General features: G+C 30.3%; 1 protein-coding gene across 1 annotated transcript; it reads right to left on the bottom strand.

The window, feature by feature from the left end:
• Window positions 1–10,229: 10,229 nt before the first annotated feature.
• On the bottom strand, window positions 10,230–11,616 carry LOC132735162 (uncharacterized). The gene is made up of 3 exons (XM_060722079.1): window positions 11,514–11,616; window positions 10,968–11,117; window positions 10,230–10,443 (listed from the first exon to the last, which is right to left on the bottom strand). Exons 1-3 carry the CDS (start codon window positions 11,566–11,568, stop codon window positions 10,250–10,252), a joined length of 399 nt encoding a protein of 132 aa, XP_060578062.1. The 5' UTR covers window positions 11,569–11,616; the 3' UTR covers window positions 10,230–10,249.
• Window positions 11,617–12,019: the final 403 nt, after the last annotated feature.

Genomic DNA, 12,019 nt, shown 5'->3' with positions numbered 1-12,019 from the left:
TTATTTTAAAGTATGCTTTAATTCCATCATCTATATCTTTAGTACTTTAAGAAAAGCTACAGAAAAATTAAACCAAGAGTAATTCATAAACAGAATAAACTGAAAAGACTTACATTTTTTACTGATTCAAATATGCTTGATGTATTACAGATCTACATGAACAACGTTGTCTTCAAAAAATATGGCAACGTAAACTTAAAACACAAGTTTTAAAACATACATTTTGGCAATGTTTATGGTAAGGATTGTTTCGATGTCAGTGAAATTGATAGATTATACTTAAGAAATGATATCGGTATTAACGGTTGTTATCTGCTATTTAACACCGGTTTGGAGTTTTGATGCGTAGTATTGACCACGAAGGCCGTAGGCCTGAGTCGTTAATTTTTTCGCATAGCCGATAAACACTGCTAAGACCGATATTATTTCGATTCTTACACGATGAAATAAGGAAGATCACTAATGTTGTTTTCCTAGCGGAAATAACGCCCGGTACCGATTTTCGTATTACGCTTTTCGATTTCGTTGCCTACGTTTGCTTATACAAAAGAAATATTGAGGAACAAAGTTATTTTATCCAGTTTTCAATAATAAAAACTTACTTCTAAGAATGGATTTTATTGTTAAAAACATTATGTATTTCCTAAATTTTATTGTTTTGCTTATTCCTTTTAAATAAATCAAACATCTGATAATTTTGTTTTTACGACAGCCAAATGATCAGTCTTTGTATTTTCAATGAACAGATAAAATGTAGTTCATTGGTAACTCTGATTTGTTTCAAGTTTAAAGCTTATGTAATAAGTGAAACCTTTACTATTATAAATCAAAACATTTGAAAAATTGACTGTTATTTTTTTTTCAGCGACCTATGCTCTTCTTTGTATTTTATTCTACAATTGCACGTGCTTCTTTTAAGAAAAAAGTGAAGGATAGTTCATTGAATATGTATCTGAGTCAGAAATGTGAGTGAATGCTAATTACTGTGTTGCACTTAACAGTACCGTCCATGAACAGGCTCAATCAAACCGAGCCTGCAATATTTTCAATTATGCCTTGTTGGGCTTTCTTTAGGGATTCTTATTTTCTCTATTTTATCGCCACATCAGCGTTGTTTGTGCCGTGTGGAGGCTATAAAAGGTCGCCCCGTACTTTCAATCAGAGAGGTTATATTTCCGATCCTTAAGGATCGTTCAGCAAAACATTATTGTTGTACTTGTGGTAATTTAGTTATTTCTGTTCGGCTGTTTTCTTGTTGGGTGGTTCCGGTATTCCTCACTTGAGTACAGTTGAATCACCCTAAGGATATGTGGCCTGCTTTTTAAATTTGTCATTTGACGTCTTATTTGTGATATGCAGGCTTCATAACCTCTGATCCCCTTTCAAAATTCCAATTCATTTAGTTCCGCCCATTGTTTTCTCGTTTAGGGCAAACGCGTTTTTTACTTGGGGACCATATGCCGCTTTTCATGGAATGGTACATTGAAGGTTCCATGACAACCGCCATATGAATACATTTGCGGATGTTTCAAAATTCAAAATTGAACCAGTTCATAGTAAATGTTAAATTCTGCTTAAGCCGGTGCTAGGGGGCGTGGACGGTAGTTTGCACTTAACAGTGGCGTCCATGAAAAGGCTCAATCAAATCGAGCCTGCAACATTTTCAATTATGCCGTGTTGGGCTTTCTTTAGGGATTCTTATTTTCTCTATTTTATACTGTATTTCTTTTAAATTTCTTTAAAAGCAATGTTTTCTAGCAGTTCTCCTGTCGAAATCTCCTCTGTAATAAAAAAACGTATTCCTAAATTAATTTACATAAAGTTTTTTTTAAGTTATCTATGTAACACATTGGTATTTCAATTATTCTTAAATGAAGTTCTCATTCAAGACACTAAATCTGATAATGTATACTTATTCTTAATTAACTATTATGCAATTGTGTTGAAATAATATAAGCTTTCATCTTTATAATTAAACCGTTACAACAGGTTATCGCTAAAATGAATGGATATAGGGCACATTTCACCTTAAACAAATGTGAAAGTATTACATAAACAAATGCGAAAGTGTTACATAAACAATTGTGAACGTATTATATTACAAAATTACATTAATACAGTTTCACGAGAAATATGGTGAAATAGACAGGAATACTTATTATGAAACACTCCCGAATTCTTTTATAGATGAAACGAAATAAGTGTTTATTTATGTTCAAGACAGTCGTTATTAGGTACATATGTTTTACACTTTTTTCTTTAAAAGACATACGGAGTTTCTATTAAATTTGTTTAGGAATATTATCATATCATTTACCATTATTTAGATGCACAATTTTAGAGCATTAAAATACGAGTGGTGTCCAATTATGAATGCAACTAGGCCAATATATCGCCTTTAACGAACTATGTACATGTATTGCATTTGGCCTTTCCTTTGGCGGGAGGAGGTTAAACTGTATATTCTTTATAACCATTTAATAAACAATAAGTAAATAGCAATTTATCGAATATATCTGAAATATGTAATAGAGCGACAAAACATTTAACCGTCTGTGATTATAATTAAAAGAACATATAAAAAATAATATGCAAAATTTCGTTCCATAGATAATCAAAATTATTGTTTTCTTTGTAATAATGCTAATAAGAAATATAATAAATAACGAAACACAATTAATGTTTTTACAAAGTTATGCAATGCTTTGTTTACCTTTTAAAACACAATGAAATAGTGCCCTAAAATATTGTTCATAATATACAACTTACTTCTTCCTCTATCATGTGCTGCGACATGAATTGCTTAGAATCTATTAGGCAGACATACAATTTTGATACCAAAGGAATAGATGAAATATAATCGAATACGACTTAGGAACAAAATGGAATAAAGGAAATTAACTTTAGTATTAACACAACAGGTACAGTTAAATTGCAAATAAAGTTGTTTTAATATTTATAAAACAAAGCATACTATGAAACTTAAAATGTTTAATGCATACTATTGATATAAACGCTTACAGGTTCACGTATTATCAGTTTTTCGTTTGTAGTTTTCGACTAAAATGGTCAGCATGTATATTTCTTTTTCTAATTTGAAAAAGTATATGATATTGTTCAATTTCTTTTAATGAACATTTTAAAGAAGTGAACAAAAGATTTGTTTTGAAAAAATCTGGAGGAAGAGTGATCCCTTGGAAGCATTAATGACAACAAACTTACAGACTCGGTTTTATTGAGTATGTACATGAGGGTTACTTCTGTTTCAATTGAAAATAACATTTATTCAGACATTTTGCTTTTACTACAATATGTTATTTTAGACCATTAAAAAAACATCCTGTTGATGACCTTGGATAAAAGTTTTGAATTACAAAACCTTTCTGCCGAGACGGTTAATGTTGTCATTAACACGAGACAATATGTCTGTGTCTGCAACTTACGTTATGTTTGCTATAATCAACCGGTATTGTATGTTTTACAGTAATGTACTATATTCTACTGTATATATTACAGCTATTACTGTTTGTATTGTACTGAACGTAAAAGTCAAAAAAGTTATGAAACAATGAATAAGAGAATCCCTTAAGGACACTCAAAACAGCAAAATTGAACATCGTGCAAGCTCTGTTTGCATGAACCTGTTTTTGATAAATCAACGTAGGACATCGTTGAAGAGAATTTTGAACCTTACCGAGCCGACAACATTTTCAATTTTGCCGTGTTGTGCTTTCTTTAGGGATTCTGTATTTATCTATTTTACAACATTTCCAGATTCTAGACACATAAGTAATGGCCCTTTGTGCACTTAACAGGTTTTGTAATAATTTCAATAAAGCCAATTTCTCATGCGTTATATCTGTCTAGAAATACTCTTAAAATTATCTAATTTGATCAATAAGTTGCTATAAAAAGGTACGTAGAACATTTATTACAAAATTATTCATCTCTTATATATACACAATTTTTGAAATCTTACTTTTAATTTCTTTTAAAAACTTGATTTTTACACGAGCCAAATAACCATTTATATATCATATGGATGTGGTATTGCTGGCGTTTTTAGGAGTGTTTGCTCTGTCTTGTTGGGATTTATCTTTATCAGAAATTTTAGGTCAAGCTCATTATTGTATGTTGTTATTGCCCTATATTATATATAAGAAATTGTAAACAATTCTGAGTTCAAATATATTGTTGATATTGTTGCCCGGATTATAGCCCCAACACATTACCTCGATTTTGACATGACCACAAACGAAATTTTAAATTATATTTGGGCAATGGTACGACCCACCTGTAGTCAACCTGCAACAAATAGACAAGAATAGCAAAAAATAAATCAATCAAAAATACACGAAGTGGACATATTTCTTTCAAATTAAAGATATACTATGCTCACATTTAATGATAATATTTTGCTACACAGCTTATTTGTAATTATAAAATAAACATGTTTAGCTTTTCACAAAGCAGATATGCTATTTTTAAAATCCTACACATTATAGGTGGTCACAATATATATAGTGTCATAAAAAACTGCCATTTTTTTCCAAAAGAAAATACCAACTTTACTTGACCTGTAATAGATAACTTAGTTTCCCATACATAGTTTATTCATTCTGTTATTTAAATTAGACCTTTTAAGTAAGAATTTCAAAGATTTAAATAAATTTCTGATAATAAAATATTTCACATAACGATGAGCATTGCATATCTTTAAAAATACATGATTGTACACATAAACTTAAAGAATATTAATGATAAAACCTCCATTAATCCAAATTACAAGCTTAAATAACAGAGCAACAAAGAATATCACGTTTCTGTTTAAATCTTTGGTGATCAATCACAGCTCCCTATTTTTTCTACAAAATTGTTCTTATTCTAGTGACATTCAGTGTAAACGGTGTTATTTCACAGACGTGCATAATAATTATATGTTATTCTTTAAGATGATCTATCGTGAACACATGGTTGGTAATAAGTTGACTACGGAATAAGGCAATAATGGTTGACCTGTTCTAAAATCTATTCTAACACTATCGGAAATTTTTCTATATAAACAAAGAAGGCCCGAAGCGTGCATTATTCTGCAACAATGCACTCGCCGTTCTTATTATCTCCCTGTGTATTTTCACATTGAGGGCGCCATTTTGTTTGAAAAATCTGATAAATAAAAAACATTTTTTGTCGAATTTTGTTGTGAAAACTATCTAGAATGAAAGAAAATGGTCTAACTAAGAAAATTAATCCGAACACCAATATCTTTAATTCAGTCGTTAACGCTGTACAGACGTTTAAAGTGTTGTTTACATGACGTCACAATGTAGCGCCAAACAGCACGTGCAAAACAATCAAATCAAGTACGCTATTTAATGTCGCAAACGAGTTAAGTTTTACAATTATTTCACTTTTATTAATTTGTATTTCGCTTGAAAAATCGTAGAGTGAAATAAAATAAACAAACAAAGTTTTATCAACGTTTTCAAAATTCGTTATTCTCAAAATGTTTTCACACACGGTAGATTAAACGACAGTTTTTCCCAACCCACTGGAACAGCCTTTAAAGAACGTTTCTAATGGAAACTCTTAGGCGAAAACAAATTAAACCACCAAGCATAAAGTCCAACTTTATAATGATAATTATATTTTTCTTGACGTGTTAGAATGGAAATAGATATAAATTCTTCGTGCATTATTGTATAATAATGCACGTTTTTCGTTCAAATGCTTTGTAATTAATCACTCAGGCCTATCGGCCTTCGTGATTATATTACTACGCATTTGAACTCAAACCGTGCATTATTCTACAACAATGCACTCAGAATTGATATCTATTTCCTAAGTAACATCAAACAAAGATCATTAAAGAAACAGAACACTAAGTAGACGATTTTAGCATTTGTATTGTTTATACAAGGGATGGACAATTATGAAACTCGCAGGAAACTGAATGTTTGACACAAACTTCTTTAAAATACTTTATTTAAACTTTAAAATAGGTCTTTTGATATCAGACATACTGCAAAACTTAACAATTTCGTCCAACAATGTTTGCTATATTTAATAAAAATGATGAGGTCACAATAAACAAGTTAAAAATAACTTTAACATATAAGGTCAATTAGCACGAAAAACACGCTGTGGTCTAGTGGTTTCTATAATGGACCAAAATGATCGATTCCCGGCTGCGGCATACTAATTTTTGTGATCTTTCTGTGTATAATTTCAAGCTCATGACTTTCGCCCTTCAATATATATTTATACATACTAAAATATAGCTGAGATTAACTGATTTTTCTGATTTTAATATAAACACAAAACGTTTTATGCATGTTTTAGAGTCAGAAAACTATAATTAATTAACGACATATAAAATGATATTTATTATCTATCTCTAGGTACAACATCACGAACAACATCAAAGAACATCAATCTTAATGTCATACACAAAAATTGTGACAAACATTTCCCACTTTCAATCATTTCACGTCTCATTTCTTGGTATTATTGTATTTCTATTTCTTTTTTGTTATCCCGTGTTTCTATTTTTCTTAAATCAATTACTTCAAATTGGAATATTTTAAATGAAAAATAAAATTTGCGTTGGTATGCAAGGATATGCAGAATATTCCTGGCAAAATATATGAATTAAAACAATTAATTTAATTTCGGAAAAAATCAACACTTGATAATATTGTTGTGTAAAAGCCAAATCATCATTCTTTTTATTTTAATTCAACATAAAATGGTTAAATAGTTACTTTGATATGTTTTTAGTCTATAACTCGTATGTGAAACTTTTTTTGTAAAAAAATAATTTTTTGTTTTTTTTGTTCGGTATTTTTTGACAATCTCACGTGCTTTGTGTTGGACCATATTCTTAACTTTACTATCTCAATAGCCAAATGTTTATGCACTTGGTGATAAAGTAGGATTTTTATTTCTTTAATATTCAATTCTCCTTGTGGTGATAATTAAGTGTGGGAAATCTATATTTTTGCACTGCGCATGACTTTTTCCGTTTAATCGCATGCTGTACGTTTATAACGCACGTTTTATCGTGTTGTAACGTCAGATTTTAAAACACGAAATAAACGTGCGTTGACGCTGTTATAGCATAAAATTTTATGATATATATCTAATACAATTTTAAGTAATTTCGTATCTCAAACTAAACATTCTCACATCACATAAACCATTATTTTGTAACTATATATATTCATGTCATGTGTCATTTATGTATTATATGTTGTATTTGTATATTTAATATGGTGATGAGCTTTTTATGCTTAAACCAAGTAATAAAGTTTCTGTTCTGTTCTATATTTAATACAAAACACATACATTAAATCCTTGTGCTTGGACGGTATTTATCCAATTCTACATGTTTTACGTATGAGTTTTATTTTTCCGGGGCCAACTACTTGGGAAATTCAAATGCTCAGAACCGTTCGAAAATTCGAATTTGAATTGATTTAACAAAGCTTGACATTGGAGATTTATTAATTCAAGAGAAAAAAAATTAATAAATTACTCTGCCCAAGACAAAACATGACCCTCAGAAATTCCTAGAATGATTTCAGATTGACGGTAGAAAAAAGATCAGTGACATCAGAATCGTTTTTTTTTTCAAGCTAAGAATATCAGGCACTAAACATTATTCTCTTAAAGAAATATAAAGAGCATTATCAATATAAACATCAATAAAACAACATTTTCTCATAATCATTTTTGTGTTATTTTGTTTTGTAAGTTAGTTTGAGGGTTTAACTGAATGACATTTATTTGTTTACATTGGCAACTGTCCGTTTCTTAGAAAGGGCGGCAACCAAGATTAGCGGCGATGTCTATACGCCGTATTTCCGGCATTATTTGAATGCTGCTCGTCGTTATGCAATTGAGGCCCTCGAATAAATAATTTCAATAAAGGGGCCTAACACTTTGGCAAACAGGCCAAATCGTCATTTTTTGTTTGTTTATTTGGCCCTTTATACAGTTTATTATGCATAGGTAAAACCGGGCTATAACAAGAGCGCGTGACTATGTTAACACATGGTTTTAGTCCCGTTATAACATGGGCAAAAGAGGGCAAAATAGCCGATTTAATGCTATAAAGAGAAAATGCACGAATTCTCGTACTTTCAAAACAATTGATTGAGAATATTCCCAGTTTGGCGGCGCCAACTGTTCTCCCCCGATCCACTTTGTTTTTAAGGTAACATATTGTGTTCTCAAAAACTATAAAATTGCCAAATTACATGTTTAGCTCTTTATTTGTCACACTAACAAATCTGTCATTTGGTTTTATTAATAGTTCTGTCTTTCTTCAGAATTTACAGTATGTCTAATCTTAAAACTTTAAAGTTAAATAATTCTATATTTAATCGATAAACAACATAACTTCACGCTAGTTACTAATACGAACGAACAAAATGACACCAACTAGCCTTGTTGACAATTGTTCTCCTTTTTTGGTGAAAGTTTTAAACTTTTTGACCCTATAAGTCAAACACGTTTGTAAACAAACCACACGAAAATAACATTTATATTATAATTGTCAGTTAATTCATTTTATTCCAGAGATCTCTCATCAATCATAATAGATGTGTTTCAGACAAGACCACCTTGCTGTAACACGCAATGTTAGATGAAAATATAATCGTGACATGATTATCTTCTTTCATTGCAGATTCGAAGCGACATAGGCACTGATGTTGAAAAACAATGAAAACGCTGACACGACCAGGACAACTTTATCTGTACTTAATGGATTAATATATGTTTTTAATGGTGTATGTTTTGCATATATGTACTCAATAATCATGTCAAAAAACAAAAAAATAAAAGTGATATTCATATTTTAACAACAGTAACGCAGTTTTCGGGCACGTTCATGCTTTTTTTTTGGTCAAATTATTGCCGATTGATAATGAATTTGGTTCTTCTTTTAACCAAATTAGAATATTTTGATAAAATGAAAGCTTACAGCTAAATGATCATGATAAAATATTTTATGTAAAATGAAACATGTATGCCTTTAGTTTGATGTACGATAGATGAGACAATTAAGCTTGTTTTGACGACAAAATGATCATATTGCGAATTTTATCTACAGCCAAAGATTTGGCAATGCAAATAACTGGACTGTTTAATGACTTTTTGTCTCTTAAAAGAAAAGAAAAAGAAACGAAGAATGTTACCAACCCGCAGAATTCATTTGATCTTTGAAGAAAAAAAACAACAAACTAAAACAACAAAAAACACAACAACAAACATGAACACAACTACAAACAAGAAGGCCAAGATGGCCCTAAATTGCTAACCTAACCTAACCCATCGAACTCATCCCAGCAATTACCTAGACAAGTATCCTTACCAAGTTTCATGACAGTTTTAGAGTGTTAACAAGGTTTTTTTTCGATATTTGACCAGTGTGACCTAGTTTTTGACCCCAGGCAACCCATATCTGAACTTGATCTACAAGTAATCAAAACAAACTTTCTGACCAATTTCCAGGATAATTCGATCAAAACAGTGGCCACAACCATTGTTCGAACTCTTCCGAGCAATTACTTAGACAAGCATTTTGACCAAGGTTGATAATGATTGAGTAAAAAATGTGACCACTACAGTGTTAACAATGTTTTTCTATATTTGGGAGGATTGACCTAGTGTTTGACCCGTGGTGACCTATATTCTTACTTGACCTAGAAATCATAAAAACAAACTTTCAGATAAATTTCTAAGATATTTTGATCAAAACAGAAGCCACTCGAGTGTTAACAAGATTTCCTATTTTTTACTCCTGTGACCTAGTGTTTCCTCTGAGATTATCCATGTTCGAACAAAACCAAACAAACACATAGATAAGCATCCTGACAAAGTGTGATGACGATTGAGTAAAAATGTGACCACTTGAGTGTTATCAAGGTTTTTCCATAATTGGGCGGTGTGACCTAGTTTTTTTACCCTTTGAGTGTGGTAAGGAATACATGTATATCTTGTTAGCTAATGTAAGTATTATAACATTATCACAAATAACGCATTCATTTTCATTTCATACCATTTGCTTTTATAAAGTGTTCTGATGTTTGCATTTTCATTTAATCGCAATTTAAAATTTACATTTAGCCAGTTTTAATTAATTTGTTGTCACCCAATGATTTTATCTTATTGTAATATCTATAGAAAAAAATTAAAATTGTACAATTGTACACATTTATAAAATAAAATGGTTACTTTTCTTTCATTTAGTAACAATGGCATACAGTAAGACGGTTATGGGATATATAATACAACTTCTTCTGAATCTATTTGCTGAATTACAATTGTTTGTCGAACAGATATCATAACACAGTTCTGTATTTGTATCCGACTGATTGATACACCCTGAACTTGTCCAAAGTCCTGTACACCCACGGAGAAATTGGATGATTGAACCTGTAATCAAATAACTGGATATTAAAGTTCAAATAAATAGCACATGCAACACTTTTCTTCTTGTAAATGTAATACTCCACATATAAGTGTAGCATTAATATAGTTTGCAGAAAAAAACTAAGTAGAAATAAATATGGACTCATTATGGTGAGATATGTTCAAAGATTGTTTTTAGATGAAACGAAATGACACGAAATAACACGTGGCTGTTGGTAATCAAGAAATTTTAGTCATTGATCGTGCATATTATACACCCCAAGTCACATATTTGCGTACATTAATATTCCCGTAACATTGCTAACATTTCAACAGGTGTGATCTTTCATTTAAAGCAATGTTTCAAGCGATATATATTATTTACGCTCATTTTAATGCACATTTTTTACATCTCGTCACAAGAAATAAAATGGCAATGCAGTTTTATTTTGAGAAAATAAAAGACACATTTATTGCTTTTGAAGAATTTCTTAAGGTCACATTTCACTGTTATATAATTGAGTTATAGTATGAAATAAGGTTTGAACCTGACGAGTTTGTGATCTTTGCTATCATACAATTCATTGGTCCTTTCCTCTGTCGATATTTACTACAAGGCTCGGCAGGTGAAGGTGTAACTGCACATCCTTCTTTACCATTTGATAAACAATGAGAACATTGCAATTCTCCGAATACATCTGGAATATATAATACCACGACCATAAACGTCTGTTATTTTAATAAAGCGACAGATAGCAAACAGTTTCAAAACATTCGGTCAAAATATAATAAAAATTATTGTTTTCTTTGTAATATAATGCTAACGAAAAATATAGCAATGAACGAAACACAAAAAAAGTCTCAGTAACTGATTGTGGCCGAACAATTTTCAATTTTACCTATCTGATAAGTTCAATAATTTCATGATGTTGTTTGTAATAAGCAATGTTTGATTTTATTTTTGTCACTTTAACGTAAATGTTATTGTATAATACAGATCATTCCATATTATATGTTACAATTATTTTTTTCTCTTGTCAAGTTGTCTTGTTTAAATGAATTGTAAGTTTGTAAAGTAAGCATAAATAGTTTACCTTTTAAAACAGTCGATAGAACACAATAAAATAATATCCGTTCATTTAATTCCATAGTTTATTAAGAACTGTTAATAATCTACTACATTCAACTATCTTCTTCTAACATGTTACTAAATGAATATCGCATAGAATTTGACAGCCCGAACATTTCCGATATCCAAAGAAATAAGTGAATCAAATACAGCTAACGACAGGGAAAAAAAACTCCAATACATAGTATTAAAACAGCATGTACAATTACATCGTGGATCAAGATGTTTTTATATTTGTAAAATAAAACACACGATAAAAAACCTTCGAACATAAAATAAAAAGTTTGTTTATATAAAAACACTTATTCATGCGATATTTTTTAAAAAAATGTTCATATATACAATCTTTTATAATGTTATTTCCAACCTAAATGTTATAACTTTATATTTCTTCTTCTCATAAAAAAATCGATATCATATTAATCGATTTGTTATTAAATGAATACTTTTAAAGAGGTTCACCAAGACATT

The sequence above is a fragment of the Ruditapes philippinarum genome, unplaced genomic scaffold (genome assembly GCF_026571515.1).
Source record: "Ruditapes philippinarum isolate M1 unplaced genomic scaffold, ASM2657151v2 ctg2633_1_1_1_1, whole genome shotgun sequence".
Taxonomy (NCBI): Eukaryota; Metazoa; Mollusca; class Bivalvia; order Venerida; family Veneridae; genus Ruditapes; species Ruditapes philippinarum.
The sequence above is the reverse complement of the archived record's forward strand: the minus strand, read 5'-3'. Positions and strand labels throughout refer to the sequence as shown.

Coding starts and splice junctions, on each gene's coding strand:
- LOC132735162 (XM_060722079.1), bottom strand. CDS start 11,568: ATGGAATTAAATGAACGGATATTATTTTATTGTGTTCTATCGACTGTT. Junction 11,118..11,513: donor TCTATCGACTGTTTTAAAAG/GTAAACTATTTA, acceptor TATATATTCCAG/ATGTATTCGGAGAATTGCAA. Junction 10,444..10,967: donor AAAGATCACAAACTCGTCAG/GTTCAAACCTTA, acceptor ATTTGATTACAG/GTTCAATCATCCAATTTCTC.